Source organism: Bidens hawaiensis, unplaced genomic scaffold (assembly GCF_021521415.1).
Source record: "Bidens hawaiensis isolate Kalapana, Puna unplaced genomic scaffold, B.hawaiensis_p1.1 tig00017795_1, whole genome shotgun sequence".
Lineage (NCBI taxonomy): Eukaryota > Viridiplantae > Streptophyta > Magnoliopsida > Asterales > Asteraceae > Bidens > Bidens hawaiensis.
This window is the reverse complement of record NW_027492688.1, coordinates 102,817-120,931: the sequence shown is the minus strand read 5'-3', so window position 1 is coordinate 120,931 and position 18,115 is coordinate 102,817. Positions and strand designations below refer to the sequence as shown.

Sequence of the window (18,115 nt, the reverse complement as noted above, 5' to 3'; positions counted from 1 at the left end):
ATTTGTTAGTCGGATACACGATCCGGCTTAAGACCTTTAGTCTTATATCTCAATCCTCAATTGAACCCTTAGTTCAATTCTTATTTACTTGAAAACCTCTTGTTTAAAAGTAAATTATAAACCTTTAGTTTATATTCAAAACCCGACGTTTCTTCTTCTCCAAGAAACGTAATCATTTTCTTTTATTATTTAAGAATACTCTTTATTCATTAAATAATATTTTCATAACAAAGAATATAATCGTATATACTTACACACATATATATGTTATCACTATATTCATCAATCATACTTTCATTCATTTCTTTATTATGTTTTCTTTTCTATTATCGAGGCATCGAGTATAACCTCGACTTAAGGCTTAAGCCTTTAATATAATATTGAATTATATTGAATTCATTATTACGCCTAACCTTAATGGCGTATAGAAACTCTAGAGAAATGAGCAGCACTCCGACGCCGCTTTACTTTTCTCGATCAACTTTGATATGCCAACTTCAACACTCGTCGACACGTCTTTCGGGACTCTTTGCCATTACAACAACGCCTTCTTGATGAATGAGGGTGGAGGATGGTATGAACTTTCAAGGAAACGATGATACACAAACGAGATTCGAGGCACGCTTATCGAGGAATTCGTGGCACGTTTTACGAGGTATTCTAGTGAGAGAGAAGAGAGAGGCGAGAGCTGTGTTTGGATGCAGAAATGGAATGCCCTTGGTCGCTATTTATAGGCAATATTTTGGACCCCATCGCGGTACGCGATGGGTCCCTCAGCAGACCTATCGCGTACCGCGATATAGGTCTGCGGACGCACAGCGTAGACTTGCCACGTGTCGACACGTGGCAGGCGCCGCTCCACGTGGCAACACGTGGCAGCAGTGTTGCCACGTGGTGACACGTGGCAGCACCTAGTGCCGCCGTGTGCCACGTGGCACACGTGTCATATTCTGTCAGACACCCCATCGCGGTACGCGATGGGTGTCTCTTCTGACCAATCGTGTAGCGCGATGGGTCAGGAAAACCAATTTTTCTTTTTTAACCCTCAAGTTTGGATTTTGGCAATTTCAGTCCCTAGACTTTGGAAAGTTGATACTTTGAACTCGAAATTTTCACGGTGTTACACTATATATATTATCCATAGAAGGAACACTATACTTAATTATATAATATCCATTTAAGGGATACTCATAAGGTCCACAATCCATATCTACGCTATCACATGCCTCGTCTATGTCTGACATAAGTTAGAGGGATTTTCCATCCTAACTTACTATTTCAGACGTAGAGTCTGCATACCGTACATACTCCCGAAAGAACGTAAAGCTTGGATTTTTATGGCTAAGATGTTCAAAACTAGATCTAGGGTTTCTTTAAACGAGCCATACATAGGCATAGGTTCGTTAAGTTTGTTTCTAACATCAAGTTTGCTACTTTATGGTTCGTTTATACCCTATGTACTCTAGGTTTAAGTTTCATGGCTACCCGTTTATAAAAACATAAACTAAAGGATTAAGAACGTACCTTTATTCGTTTTAAGGTTACGGTTTCGCTTGGTTATGAACCTTTATCTTGTATATAGCTTGTATATCCAAGATCTATCAAGAATCTAAGTTTGTTTGATCTCGGACCTTCCTTTCTCTCTCGGTCGCGTATGGTGTGGGGGTATGTGTGTGTTTTTGAGTGTGTAGAGATTATGGAAAGATGGAAATTGGGAGTTTGGGTTTTAGAGTTGTTTAAGGGAGTATTTATACCCCTTTAAGCCCATGGACCTAAGGCCCATCACCCCTTGATCCATCTTTTAATATTCCAAGTCCATACTTCTTTCTTTTATTTATTGTAATTAAATAATTAACACACACTTCAAACATAAACTTTATTTAATATTACGAAATTTAGGATGTTACAGTACATACTCCTGATAATACGTACCACATATACATTAATTATATAACATACCAACGTAAACAAATTACATCATAACATACGGACACACTGGGCATCCTTCACATAAATCTTCTATCGATCACCTTCCCTAGAAATACGTGCAATATCCAAATGTCGTTCACGTACCGACAATCATTCATTCATAACCTCGATATAATAACTATCACGTATTTCATATATAGCTTACACTTACAACTTAATGTCACACCACGACTAAAGGCGGAACATGCCGGGGCGTAACATATTGATTGGATAGTAGCTCAAAAGACACTAATTAAAGCGACAATAATTATTTAATTTCATTAACATTAAACAAGTACACAAATTTAATAATAAGAGAATTACATCATGCTTTTGTAGTTTGAGTAATATCCTAAGGTAAAACTAATTTCTTCGATCCTGAACAATGTAAATTACTTGTACGTGTAGCGTGTATAAAAATAGAGTTTGTCAACACGAATGTTCGTGAGAATACATAAGTTTTAGTTGAGATATATATAGATAAAAAAATCACAATTCATATGTTAATGTTAAACATTATAATTCCTATGAAAATGTAAACAACTAAATAGATGTGGACCCGTTCCTATTGATACAAAATCAATGTACTTGGGTTAATGTATGATCATACTAGATGAGAATAGATGAGGATGAGATAACAACCACCGAACATAAAATAAACACTTAAACACATAGAGCATAGTCATAGATATTGCAATCATCAGACATAAACATATAATGAATTGTGTTTGAAATAGATGTAGAAATAAAACAATGAATAGAATTTAATAAGGTATAGATGCTACCCAAAAAATGTGTAAAAGATAAAAAGGGGTATATAAACTCACCTTAACGAGTGAAAATAAATGATAAGACAGCGGTGAGAAGTTAAGATAAAGTCCTAGTGATACATCGACGAAATTTTCTAATTGTTAACGATAATCTTAATTAATTATAAACGAAATAATAACAAGGCTTATGTCGGATTTGGGATTCGACCGGGTTTAAGGGAAAAAAATGAAATTAAAGTATCATTAGGTTAACTATTATTATCATTATTATGATTATTATTGTTGTAATAATATTAAATAACTTTTACGTTTGGTTTACAAAAGTAACAAAAATAATAATAGCATATAAGATACGATATATAATAACGTTGAGGTTATATGAACATTTAGTTTCTTTTTCTCTATTATATACTATATCTAAGTATATATAATTTCTTAAGAAAAATAGTTAACAGTTTAATAACGAACATCGGTCAAGTGTCTAAATGTGATACCTCTCGGTTTGATTGAAAGGTAAAGATAATGTAGAAGATTAGAGATAGGTTTTATATAATTGTTTTTAATCATAAGAAAAATTAATTTAATTATCTATTATTAGAGTATGTAAATAAAGATAATAAAAAAATAATAAAGTATGGGCGGTGGGACTCGAACCCGGGTCTAAGACCGGTTCGGGTCCTCACCATACAAGCAGTAACCAGTTTAGCTAGACAAGTTGTTGGTCATAATTTGATTCAAAACGTTTAAACAGTAATAAGCGATTAATTCCTCATTAACAAGAACCTTAGAATTCGATCTGAATCCAAATGATCCATATCTGGCCTCTGTTAATTTAAATTGACAGTGGGCTTTCAGTACCCTTCTAATTCTGATCTATAAACACAAATCTATTACCTGGTTTGGTTAAGAATTGAGTGAGATTTGAAGGATAAGGCTCAGCGCATGAAGAAAAGATCAAAACTCGAGATTATGTTGCTCCATTGATGCAATTGGCTTAGGGCTTAATTTTGGAATTGATAGAGGATGGTGAGGGACGAGTTAATTGAATTATCTACATGTATTTATAGTGTTAAATAGTCAAAAGTAACCCGCATGGTGAGTTAATGATAAACGATCCAAGTTAGTAAAGTTTGCTGGCGATTGACAGCATGTTTCCAATAAGAAAAAGATCACGCGTCGAGTAAGGAACACGAAATTATGTCAATCCCTGATTATCTGGCTGATTTAGGGAGGGTTGACCTGGTCAAAATCGTGAAGTGGGGGGGGGGGGGGATGACGATAAGTAGCAGGGAAGGAGAAAGAGGGTTTGTTAAGCTGGCACAACTGGCCCCTGATTTATGACTGTTGTTTAAAAGTTAGATATGTTAAACTATAGGGGTTAAAATGCACAAGTTAGAAAGTTATAGTATTTTATTAAATAAACGAAACAAATACGAGTGGTGTAATTAAATAAACGGTCAAAAACCAACCAAAATAATAAATTATTGGTTTAATAAATAACAACGTCCGGTCAATCAAAATAAAAATTTAAGATGGGTCATGTTTTCGAGTCTAAAAATTGACGGATGTTACACTTAAGGTAAGTGTATTAACATTTCACGTTGAGTATGCACACAATCCCGAAAACATAACAAGGAAATGGGCTAGAAACTCACCTGCAAGCGATTCCTTTGTGAATTTACGGTAACACCCCTCTTTGACTTGAGCTGTGCATGACTAATTGTGTAAGGGGCATAGCCCCTGGCTGGGGTTAACCAGGTCAGCTTGAAAAAAATTATTTTCCTTAATAAGCCTTTATCAAAAACCTCATCAGAAAAACTGAAATTCAATTATTTTAATCAAATCGAATCTTCATTTTAAACATTACCTTTCATTATTAATTTTACTTATTCTTATCTTAACCATCATATAAGTCCATATCTATCGTTTACATACGTATACACCGTTTATCTTTCGTTTACATACGTATACGCCGTTTATCTTTCGTTTTTTGGGAAACCATCTTGACCCGTATAAGTTTATGGGCGTATAAGTCCAACCCAACGTATAAGTCTTCTCCGTAATTTATATGTCCGTATAAGTTATACGCATAAGTGACTTATGCGCTACCTATACATATACGTTACATATACTTATACGCTGCCTATACATATACGTTACACATACATATACGCTGCATATATACTTATGCGGTCCATACATGTACCACGTATATACTTATACGCCCTATATGTGCAGACCAACTTCCTATTTCGCATTTTTAGGTTTTTCTTCGATTCCAGCGCCGTCAACCACTGCTATCCACCATGGTTGGCCGGAGTTTGATCGTTTATCACGTAGGTAGCTTCGGGGTGTCCAAATCTGAGCTAAGGTGACCCTTAAGCTCACTTTTGATTGATTAAACATCCAAATAAAGCTAGATCTAGATTCAAACAGCTCACTTACAAATTGGGAATTACACCATATATAATATCCAAATATACTTAACACTTAATATATTAACATAAATTGGATAACTATAAGAATATGTAGTAATACAAAAATGTGATTATTAACACTAGAAATTCCACAATTAAATTACAATACTGGATATATCTAAACACTTACAATACTAGACGTACGTTACCGGACGGACATTACCAGACGTAATCGGACGAACGTTACTGGACGTTCACGAACACTATTGAACGGACTTAGCCCTTGTCTGTGTTCATCCGTTAAGCTTATCGAACAAATTTTTTTGTCCATGTCCGGTTCATTTATTAAACGGAAGAACATAAACGAATTTCTTGCCGAACGAATGATCGGACCTCCGCTGGACATCCGGTTCACTTACAACCCTACACCTCGTATATGGTTGGATATCATACAAAGTTGGTTTGCGCAAATATCTCCTTGAGTAAATCGATATGATCCCTATGTATAAACATTGTCAAGTAAACCCTCGGACAACATATAAATATAACAAAACGAAACATATATGTATATATGTTTGCCTTGATAGAAAAAAATGAATTGAGTCTCGCGAAACATTTTCAGACATTTCTAGGTATTCATCCATTGCGACTGACGAAATCCATACGCTAGTTGACAAATACCATATGTACATTTTTGGATGGTCGTGAAACCCGGTCTACATACTGCATCTTCTCTTTGTTGGAAAAAAAAGACACACATCCAAAAAAATCACTTAATAAATGCATGAATAGTTGTCTACTCATTCGAAACCGACGCCTAAAGTGTTGCTCGTCATAAAGGGGATCGAGGCTAAATAGTGACATACCAAATTTTCATTAGAGCTCACTCGATCATGAGGAAGAGGTGGTTGTCTTGTTAGTCTTTGTCGTCCTTGAAAGCTTTCAACTAACCAGTTAACAGTTATTCTATCGGCTTCAAAAATAAGGTCGTCTTTCTCCAAAGAGTCAGACAAATAAAAGGAATTTCATTGCATTTTTGGTTTGTAACTGGGTGTATTGTAGAGAAATGAGTAGAATGAGTGAGTTTTTTTGGGTAGGTTTTTGTTGTGTGAAAGTGTTTGTTATATAGGTAAATTTATGAGGAAAAAAACCTTCAATGGTAAATGACACACCCCCACCTCCAAACATTCCCTTAAAACGGTCACTTTAGCCACCGCGATCAGGCTTGTGGCCGCTCGCTAGCGAGACCGATCGCGGATGGCCTTTGTGGTGTTCGTGGCCAACGTGGCTAGCGTCGATCTCTCGCGACTCCACAACGCACAGTCTAACATGTTGTACAAAAATTGTGATTTCATTCAAAAACTCTATTAAGATTTGTTTTAGGTTTTTCTCTGTATATGACCATTATATTGTGACTAGATTACATAAAACATCTATTATGTTTATCTCAGTGTTGGTCCACGTGAGGTGTATGGATCTAACAGGTATCAGATATAACATGTTCGAGTGAGCGGAAATCACTCGAACCGATAAGTATAAATCAAAACCATGAACAAGAAAAGTGTAGAAGTAGAAAGAGATGAACACGAGAAATCACGAAATAACTTCTTGGACTTCTTCATTGGTTCGGCTAGTTTCTCGTGAGAGAACCCGTAAAACCAAATTTTACAAATGTAAGTGTTAGGGAATTCCATAGTGGGATTCCCTTTATATAGTGTGAGGACATTATGGGTTTGGTGGGATTTTTTGTCCACCAACTCAAACCCATTACATCATAATATACCAACCCAACACTCTAATTAACAAACAAACCGTTTTATGAAACTAACTAAAATTACAATAATGAATAAACAAAAACAGTGAGCAATTATCGTGGATTACAAAATATCAACGACGACAAATATCTAAGCCGACCTCAAAAATGGTATCAACACTCAACTTGTATGTTTTATCCTCAATATTTACAAATTACTATGATCATCATTTATGTTTCATCTTGGTTACACATTTTACATCCTGTATGGCTAACTTAGTTTTTTAAGTTAAGTCATGGCTTGCATTAACATGTGAGAAAAAATCGTTCTTTTTATCACATCCCCTATTTTTATATGTAATTTTAGAGAGACGCATATATAACAATTTTTATGATATTAGAGCCATATGTTTCTATATCTCCTTTGTTTCTCTCAAAACTATCTGTATGTCCCGTTGCGTCGTGCAAACACCCGTCTAGTGTGTGTGTGTATATGGCGTCAAATCACCATTAAGCGTGAAGAATTGAGGGCGTCAAAGGAGTGAATGATCCTCCAAGTGCCATTGTAGTATCGAAGCTAGGGGTATAAATAGTGGGACCAACTACAAATACAACCAACCAAAATACCATATTCTAATTTTTTATTAACAAAACGAAAATAACTTATATTTCCTTAAACCATAATCTCACCAATTTATAAGAGCTTAATGATCGAGTTAAACCCTCTCCACATACAAAGGTTCTTTTTGTTAACTAGCCTCCCACTTGGTGTGAATAAACATTTTGCAACGCAAGTACCAAATATACTTTTAGAAAGTGGTGTTTAGGAGTATTTGTTTATGTAGGTATAGTCCCTCTCATAAACAAGAGCCATAAGCCATTCTTTGACTGCTTTTCGGTTCACCATAATTGATTCATAGGACATCCACGATGGCGACAATTCACCTCTACTTGCTTTTATTTTTCGATAAAACGCCATCATACCTTCAATTATTTCTGAAAACATATAATAGTATATTATTTATACTTTTTGATTAATATGTTAGTAGTCGTACACATAGAATAATTATAAAAAATTTAACTTTTCATTTAATTTAATGTACAACTAAAGATTAAATATAATGCTAATACTGGTCTATTAGAGCTAAAGGGTATAAGTCACTATAGTTCACCAGTGATGCTGATGTGGCTTGTGCGAGGTCCTTAAATTAAACACCGCGCCCCACCCCACCTCCAGGTCACTAGTGGCGTGATCTACATGACCACCCTCATGCTCATTACTAACCAATCAATTTTTTTCATTTCTTTTTATTTTCTATTTTGCAGTTAAATTATATAAATAAGTGGATTGATGGAGAATGATGTATAATATGCATTGAGTGGTATGATTGAATGATGAAGAAAAAAACATAGGTGATGCTGAAATGATGAATGATCCAAAATCACGAAGAGTAGCCCCCCAAATGCATAGCCAAAGTACAAGTTTTAGAACAAAGACTACGAGATGACGGAGCGTATGGTGGTCTATGACGTACATACCTAATTTGTACTCCTGGAATTATTTCCATCATCGAATCATAGGTACCAAAAGATAAATCTGATATAGCTTTGGCCCAGTATACCATGTTTAAACAAAATGGCACAAGGAAAAAAACCTTTGAAAACATACGTCGAATGCTTTGAGACATCAAAATAACCCATTAAGCAATCAATTTGTTAATTACAAATTAAGACTCGTTGGTTTGGTGATACTAAAATTTTAGATAAAGCATTTTTATCTTTAAACGGTGGGAGTTAAAATCTTGTGACTGTTGTGAGTTTAGTAATAAAGTTAAGGAGTGTGAGTTGATGAAAAAAATGTAATTTTCATGATTTTATCGAGAAGAGAAATAATATAGTTGTTTTTATTAATGATAAAAGATCGTTTGTAATAAAAATAAATTTAACATGATCATAAGCTAAATAAAATACAATGCAAAAGGGATATAAATGCTACAAATGACTAGTCTAAATAAAAATTATAACTATAATATACATAAGTTAGTTACTCGTATTTAACATCTCTTTTAAAACATATTTTACGTCTCTATTAAAGAAAGAATGTGTATTTCTTGATCTTAGTCCATTCAAATTGACCTCTATAAGTATATTTTTTTATATAATATAGTAAATCTCTATATGTAGAGAACCACTGAAGATTCTCTATAATTGTTCTCTATTTTAGAAATATAGAGATATGTTAGACACATATAACACTAAGTCAACGCTTGAAAAAATCAGTAGGCGGAACAACTGTTCTAACTTGAGAGCTTGCTGCCAATTACACTGAATGCTCTAAGCTTCGAACTATTCACATTTTATAGCACCTTTTCTTAACATTTTTTAGCATGTGTACGTAATCAAATTAGCACGTTTTAGCATACTAATAATGTTACTATCGTCGCTATTAACTGACATGCTGCTATTGCCATCGTCGCTGATAGTTCACTTTAGCTTGTAGTGATTACTAGCAACAGTTTTAAGAAAAATATAACTAATTTTTAGGTATATGGTATAGGTTATGGTTTCGGGTAATTAGGTTAATCATTTAACACTATACTTGTGTATGAATATGTAACAAAAAATATTTATCAATCTTATACTTGATCACATATATGAATACGTACATATCATTTTTACAATCTCGAATATTTTGGATATTCTGACCGAGTTTGAATATTTGTGTGTCATCTCTAACCGTCAATGTGACATGTGATGAAAGATTTTTGTACTTAAAATAAGGATACTTAACGGTTAAAAGTTAAACATTAATCGTATGTTTTGTAACGATGGCCAGGTAGTTAATGTTAAACATAAAAAACATTTTTGAAGATGCTTTTGTTATTATAAAAAATGTGCTTGATGAGAACTTTTAGTTAAGTGTACTATATACCAAAATTTTATATATTCTATGACTCTGTATTTCATTTATCAGTGATATTTCTAAAAGAGTATCGATAGACTTTCATTAATTAGTTTTATGGTAACATGATAACATAAATATAAATAACACAAAAAAAATGTTTAAAAAATATATATAACAAAAAGGATATGAAACGAGTTATTTACATTACACCCATCCACCATAAGTATTGGGTTCTTGAGTAGAGACTCAAGTTCAATTTTTATTTTTGTCATTTTTATGGACTATAGCAATGAAGGATTTGAGCTAAGTCTTGCGAGGTTGTCCGTTCAAATCCCGAGCCTGGCCATGCGGGTTTTCGTCTCACCGTGTGTTATGCCAGAGAGTTTTGCTTTTGTGGCGGCACAACGATTGTTAAGTGGCAGCCAACGGTATGACTTCCCGTGGAAACGGCCAAGCCAAACTCTAAAGCCAGCGTGCGAACTCTGTTAAGACAACATAATCTGACCAAAGTGAACGCTAATCTTCAATTTAAAAAGTGTGGTGACCTGAACACAAGAAGAAAGTCGTCTTTCTAAAAAAAATTTACATTACACCAACACATGTACTGCGACACATTATTTATATTTATATATATACATGTCTTCAACCACGTTGACAAAATAAATAAATTTCTACCCATTAACGCATGAAATGTTTTTTTTACAACCATCGACGCAAATAAAAATGAAAAAGGAAAAAAAAAATCGAAATGGTGCTCCTTGTAATTTGTTTTACATGCATAACTCATCAAGAACCATAGCTTATAAGCAGCAAGTCAACTGTCAGCAGCCAACGGTATCATTGGGTGTGCTATACTTGTCAACCCAAAACACCGGTCTTTCATGGTCAAAGAACACATTGGATCGAGTTGAAAACATCATTTGTTGAACGTACTGTACTTGGTAGCGGTTGGTGTGAGATATATTTATGTTGTTACTTGTTAGGGCGGCTGTCGTATGTGAAACAATCTTTGGTGTGGGAATCCTGATGATGCTGCACCACTATTTGCATACATGTGGTGTTGCTGTAGAGATGATTGATCACTTCCTCCACCGTACACGCTGCTGTTACTAAACTGCATCTGCACTTCCCGCCATATTAATATATATATGGTTATTCATATTCACTTCAAATTTATAAAACTTCAAATATTCATTAATTTTTGTTATCTTCATTAAATTAAGTTTGAGTGGCCTTAATGAAACATTTAAATACTCCAACACCTTGGAATGGTATCATCTTATCTCATATCTCATATCTTGATATATTACCTGATATCTGCTCTAGTCATTCTCTTAATATACACTTATATTCAAGAGCAATCTAGTCTGATTCTCACGCTGGAGGGTGGTCACAAGGAGGTACCCCCCCTTCTCAGTGACGAGCTCACGGTGTCTGTTTTGCAGGTTATCAGAAGAACCATCTTCGCCGGATCTAACCCCTCGTGGGAAACATCTATTTAACCCCCAGATTGTCCATAATCTGCCCGGGGTCGATTAGTGTTTCTTCATTGGCGTCATCCGTGGGACTGAAGAGGTAGGTCCCAGCAGAGCCCAGTTGGACCCGCAGACTCACCTCAAAGAGGGACGTTTGCGCAGTTGGACCCGCAAGACTCACCTTCAACAGGGACGTCTGCGCAAAGGCTAAACTCGCAACCCCTTGAAGAGGGATGTCTGCGCAGAAACCAACTGGGCCCGCAGGACCCACCATACTCAGAGACGTGACGTCCTTACGCGCAGTACGCAAGCTGTTCCCGCAGGAAAAGCCTCCCAATGGTGAAGTACTCCGCCTGTTCCCGCAGCTGCGGATACAAGCCATCAGGGAAGGCTACCTGCGCAGCAAGGCTACACGCACAAGGCACTTAACTCTCAAATAATTCAGTAATGTCACCTGAAGAAGGAGTGAGCAAGCCGGGAACACTCCCGCACAAAGCCGGGAAAACTCCCGCCCAAATAAGCCAGTCCGTACGATGCTGGAGGATCTTTTGTACTGTACCTGACGAGGTATGGACAAAAGATCTGACCAAAGATACGACAGCTCACTGACAACAGTATGACGAGCAGCACGCTCTTGTACTGTATGTCACTATTAGCCGCTGCCTACTCACCAACCTGTCGGAGGGCGTGCATAGCCTGCAGTTGGTGGAACAGGAATAGTACACAGCCGGCCTGGTCACTATCAGCCGCTGCCTACCCACCAACCACCAGCATGGCATGTGCGTAGTCCACAGTTGGCAGAACAGGAACACTATTCAGCCGGCTGTACCTGCTTGGAAACCTACCTTCGGCTATAAATACTCCAACACCTTGGAATGGTATCATCTTATCTCATATCTCATATCTTGATATATTACCTGATATCTGCTCTAGTCATTCTCTTAATATACACTTATATTCAAGAGCAATCTAGTCTGATTCTCACGCCGGAGGGTGGTCACAAGGAGGTACCCCCTTCTCAGTGACGAGCTCACGGTGTCTGTTTTGCAGGTTATCAGAAGAACCATCTTCGCCGGATCTAACCCCTCGTGGGAAACATCTATTTAACCCCAGATTGTCCATAATCTGCCCGGGGTCGATTAGTGTTTCTTCATAATTACTACTGAATTATATAACCTGACTTCTCTTAACTATGACTATGATTGAGAAACAAATCAATTGAATAAGAGAGAGATAGAGTGACTCACTTGATGACTCATTGAGTTGATAGCATTCTGGTTGAACGTATGAGGCATGGCCGGGACAGCGGGTCGCAAAAAATACCCGTATCCATGTGCTTCATTGTTACCCATTATTGATGGAACACGAGATTGATCAACGTGCGTCTGGTTTAGAATCTGGAATGTCGCGGTTACATCATACGCTTCTCGTCTCCCTTCATCAAACCAACCGGAAGCCTTTTCAGAAGTTAAAATCATATATACACTTTTAGTTGTAATGGGAAAAAATATGAGTAATTAAGCAAAAAATAATAATTGTATCTTTTTTGGTTTATATTCATAAGTTGAACATATATACCGTGGGTCTACTGGTTCCAAAGTGGATCGAGTTAGACTTGTGACTCGATTGCATTTGACGATTGTTTCCAAATTCTATATTTTGTGGCCTCTTTGATCCTGAACTTCCTCCTAAGCTCAAATCCAGATTATGATCCGATGATGTGTCGTTAGATCCTTCTTACATGAAAGTAAAGAATCAATAATATTATATTTATACATGTATATATATGCGCATTTATGTATGTATAGAGTATATAAATATGTTACCAGGGGAGTTGAGTTCATTTTCATAAATCTTGGAATCAAAATTTGTAACAGCTTCCTTTCCATTGCATTTAATTGCAGCTTTATCATAAGCCCTAAAAAGTGAATTGTAAAAACATTATATTTTCATTTAAAACCCTTGACTATTAAGATTTGACAGTTAAGTACCCTCAAGAAAACAAGTATATACCTGGCAGCTTCAACTTCAGTGTCAAAAAGACCCAAATACACATACCTGTTATACGAACCCAAATTTGTCACATGACATAATTAATTGAACCAACCCCAAAAAGGCAAAAACAATAGTTCCAAAGTGTCTTGTTTCTTTATCTTGTGATAATTTGATAACTAGACACTAGACAGATAGTGTTACCCCCACTTACATCATAACAAAAAAAAAATTCTATTTTTTCAAAAACATAATAATAATAATAATAATAATAATAATAAAAATATTTTTATTTTAAAAAGTATTACTATGACTATGTAGCTAGTGTTTTCATGAGAGATTAAATACATACTTTTTTCCTAAGAATTGACCCATTCGAGCTTCCCATCGACCACATTTATGCAAAGTAACGCCACGATATTTAGAACTGCCTCGATGAAAACCAGTACTTTGTCTACGTAGTACATGCACAAACTCTTCCTTTGATAAATTGCTCATCTGATGTTTCAAACCAATATATATATCACCAAAATAAATAAATAAAAACAAAATTACCATTACATTTCTGTTTTGTCTTGAGAAACAACAACAAATGTAAAAATGTAAAGGTGTTTCAAGATAAGGCTGCAACACCACTGTTAAAGATAAGGCGAGATCTGATTTACAAAATATACTCTTGCCTTCTCAAAAAACAAAAACACACACCTGTTTTAGGTCATCTCCATAGTCTTCGAGATTGAAGTTTATGTCCGCCTCCACGCCCCGAAACTTGATCGCTGCCCGATCATAAGCACTGCACATACCCGTAGAAGTCGATCTCCTTAGATTCAAATTTGTTTTTATTTCATTTAAGATAATAATTTAGTTAACAGAAGTTAAGTTTATTGTATGCTCACCGTGCAGCTGCAATTGCTGTGTCAAATCCACCTGTTGGTACGGTTAATAAAATTAATAAATCTAACACGTAAATAAATAAAATGTTAAGGTACAAAATGTAACATACCAAGGTAAACCTGCTTCCCACAATCCCTGAACAAAACATATATGATTCAGTTTAGGCACAAATATTATTCCAAAAAATAAATAATAAATAAAATAAAAGCCAATAATAAAATAATATTGTTTTTATATAATAATAAAAAATTGTGTATTATTGTGGTCGTAAAATAATGATGACGACGACACTTTGGGAATAGAAGAAGCTAGAAAAAACAATAATAATAATAATAATAATAATAATAATAATAATATAACAATAATAAAATGAATAAAAATCAACCAATTACCATATGTGGGATTCCCATCGGCCGGTTCGCCGGTAAAAGGTAACACCACGGTACTGAGAGCTTCTAGACCGGGGTCCACGGCGGCTCTTCTTGTTGACTTTTCCGGCCAATCCAGTGTAATTACTATATGGAGGGTCCGATGAGTGTTGGGAGAATTTGGCATCAACCCAGTTAGCAGTAGGCAAAGAATCCGTCATCACTCCGGCTACTTCAGAGTCAGCCACCGGAAAGAACTGATGAGTCACCGGAGGATTCCGACAACCAACCTCGTCGGAATTGTCATGTTCGTCGGAATTCTGGTTTTCTAGATCAGTAACCATGACGGATGAGCTGGAGTTTGATGCTGATGCTTCGACTTGTTTACCCTTGTTATTGTTATAATATTCTTCAGCTTCCTCTTGTCGATCGGGTGTCCCGTTAAGATCCCACATTATTATTTGCCTATATATTCAAAATCAATAAAACTATATATATCAGTCTCTCTACATTTGATGATCAGATATAAATATATATATATATATGTATATGATGTATGTATATATATCTATACATAAGGTGGATGTTTATAGGTTATGGCTCTTACCGATACTTTGGTTCACACACACAAAACACACACTAGCATTGTGTGTATTTATTGTTGTTTTGAGGGAGTTGAGATCTCTCTTTCACAGCTATCCGACGTTAATCAAATCGAAAAATTAAAATAAAAAAAGGTGAAGTGGGGTACTAGTATATTGTTGATATTGGGAAATGAGTTGATTTTTATATTTGGGTATATACACACCTGGTAATTAAAAAAAGCAAGGAAACAAATATCTACCGACGCAAAATAAAATTAATGAATATGAAACTTATCCTATCAAATTTTAGTTTTTATGAATGGTCGAATGAGAAAAAGAGCATGGAAAACGTGTTTTGACTTATGCATACACCGAAGAGGTATCATTTGCTAACGCAAACCTTTTAGGCCATGGGTATAGCGGTTTCAATGACAAACATCGTACCCTATTCAATTTTGCCGCTCGTGGAGATCGATCTCCATACAGTAAAACGCTGCTTGTGAAAAAAAGAAATTTTGCTGCCTATTAAAAAGGGCTTATTTAATTGCTCATATATTTAAAAATCAAACCAAACGGTCATATGTGATATGACAATATAACTACTAAATAGAAAATGCATATCATTAATAACAAAACAGTGAATTCTTTTCTCAAATTCAATGCTTCGGTTCCCACATTCAGTTATAGCATATCTATATCAATACGATTGCTAATGTTAATTTCTTTTAACATAGTCTTCTTCTTCGAAGTCATTTGGTATATATAGTGTTGAATTCGTAGGCCTTCTTTGGCCGGTTTATTATTTGAAGTCGATCAAAAGAGTAGACGGGTGCGGGCGGCCAGACCTAAACCCAGTCTAGTTTAGATTTCTTATTTATAATAATATGCGAACCATAGATTAATCTATATATATATATGATTTCTATGTATTTGTAGTCGTTGCCAATCAATAAAGAAAATGTAGTTGTCACCCGTGGACGTAGGTCAGTTTACACCGAACCACAATAAATCCTCGTGTTCATTTATTGCTTTCGTGTTTGTGTTGAGTTTTTGTGTGCTATAATCCTAACATATAGTACAATTCCTTCCTTCACTTTCTTGCACAAGATACTCATACACTCGTTTCCAAAAACCACGTGGTCTTTGTTATTTTCTGCCTTTTAGTCTTCATAAACATGTACCCAACTTTGCCAACACCACCAATTCTTGCAAGTTCCACGCCTTTGCCGTCTTCCTACTACTTGATTGGGGAATAAGATTGGGTTGTTACATGCTCTTGTGGTTTGTTGGAAGAAATGTGTATAAACTATGTGTAAACTATTTGTAAAATGTGTGTAAAGGGTTGTGGAGAATGGTGTTTACAATGGTTTAAAATTTTGAATTAATTATTTCATTTGAAATTTATCGTTGGAGGGAAGGGGTGTTGCATTTCATTAATAAAGTGAAAATGGTGTGAAGGGGGATGAAGTGTGATGCATGTGGCACTAACCGTGATACATAATGAAGTTTGGCACACTTAATTGTATACGAGATAGTCTTATGAGCAAAATATGTTATAAATTAGTTGTGGGAGTAACCCTTTTACACAATGAGAGTTCACCAAGAGTGTCATCTTCACGCCAATAAGTCCCTCACACAAAGGAGCGAACTGGGATAAAAGACAAGTGGTTGTTGCTTGCCTATCGAATCTGGTAAAACATAGTGGAATTGATTATTAACAAAATTGTGAGTACACATAAACATCACTACTTAAAAAGGGTTAAAAGCGAGTGAAAACGATCACAAACTATGTTTTCTAATGGTTATTATCAAGATAACTTTGTTGATTTTTTATTATTTTTTTGTGATGATTTTGATTAACAAATACTATAAGCGAGAATTTCAGTGATAAAAATAGCATCACAATATTTATAACGGTCTCTAGAACCATTTAGCAATGGATTCTTTACGACATATTGCTAACAATAATTTATTCAGTTATTGAGACCATTATGCTTTTTATTATTATTATTATTATTATTATTATTATTATTATTATTATTTTGAACAACTAAATGTTGAATTTGTGAAAAATGAACTCTAGACCTCGGATTTTACACCCAAACTATCTTACTATTTATCAGAATGGAAATGGTGATAAATACCTATGAGCGAGTTATAATCCAAGAAAATATTATACAAATACAACCTTTACAACAAAAATACACACCGTATTGTGTTCCAATATAGCAAAATCGAATGTTACAACTAAAAATAATTAACCAACCTAACAACCAAATGAAAAGATTTAGTTCCAATACCACAAATTTCAATATTAATTGACGACACATTCCAGAAGACGTGTGACGAAATTTTAGTCACCTATACAACCAAATATAATTAAATGTAACATTTTGGTATGTACTTTCAAAATCTACCTACTTCAACAACACATTACCACTATTGCATATGAAATTTGCCAGCATGGTGAAATTTAAATTTATGTGAATGACCCCATTTTACTTTAATGTTTACGAAAGCTAGATATCACTTAGAAATTCAGGCTTTTTGCATGTACATCAAGTTAATTTTATGTATGTTATGGGAAATATTTTCTAGCATGTACGTCTATAACTATGTTATAGATTATGTACTTGATTGTACGAGATGTGTATCTCCACGAAATACATCTAGAAATTTAGTGTTCGGATTAATCCATACACAAGGACCGCGAATTCCAACTTGTACACTCGAATCTATTATTGTTTCTATGGATCTTGAAGTCTCTATTAAGTGTGTGAAAGGAAGTGTGTAGGGAGAGAGTGTATGGATAAGAATGAATGACAACGGGTTGGTGTCCTAGGGTGTATGCCTTACCTTATATACCCCTAGGCCCAATAGTATTTGATAACAAGAAAAATGCCCAATGGTTTTTCCTCATTGGCTTACAAGAGTTTAACGTGCTAAGCGACATAATAAGCGATTACAAGTTGATCTAAAATACATATGC

At 35.2% G+C, this 18,115-nt stretch overlaps 1 protein-coding gene across 2 annotated transcripts; it reads right to left on the bottom strand.

Moving 5' to 3' along the window:
* Window positions 1–10,526: 10,526 nt before the first annotated feature.
* LOC143554703 (floral homeotic protein APETALA 2-like) lies at window positions 10,527–15,392 on the bottom strand. Of its 2 annotated transcripts, none has more exons than XM_077044396.1 (11): window positions 15,150–15,392; window positions 14,567–15,007; window positions 14,284–14,309; window positions 14,177–14,207; window positions 13,986–14,073; window positions 13,633–13,778; window positions 13,302–13,346; window positions 13,115–13,206; window positions 12,867–13,024; window positions 12,536–12,745; window positions 10,527–10,933 (listed from the first exon to the last, which is right to left on the bottom strand). In XM_077044396.1, the coding sequence occupies exons 2-11, from the start codon at window positions 14,995–14,997 to the stop codon at window positions 10,793–10,795; spliced, it is 1,368 nt and encodes a 455-aa protein (XP_076900511.1). In that variant the 5' UTR covers window positions 14,998–15,007; window positions 15,150–15,392; the 3' UTR covers window positions 10,527–10,792. The 2 variants fall into 2 exon arrangements, with proteins under 2 accessions (XP_076900511.1, XP_076900512.1); XM_077044397.1 differs by having other exon boundaries at window positions 12,867–13,021.
* Between the last annotated feature and the right edge of the window lie 2,723 nt (window positions 15,393–18,115).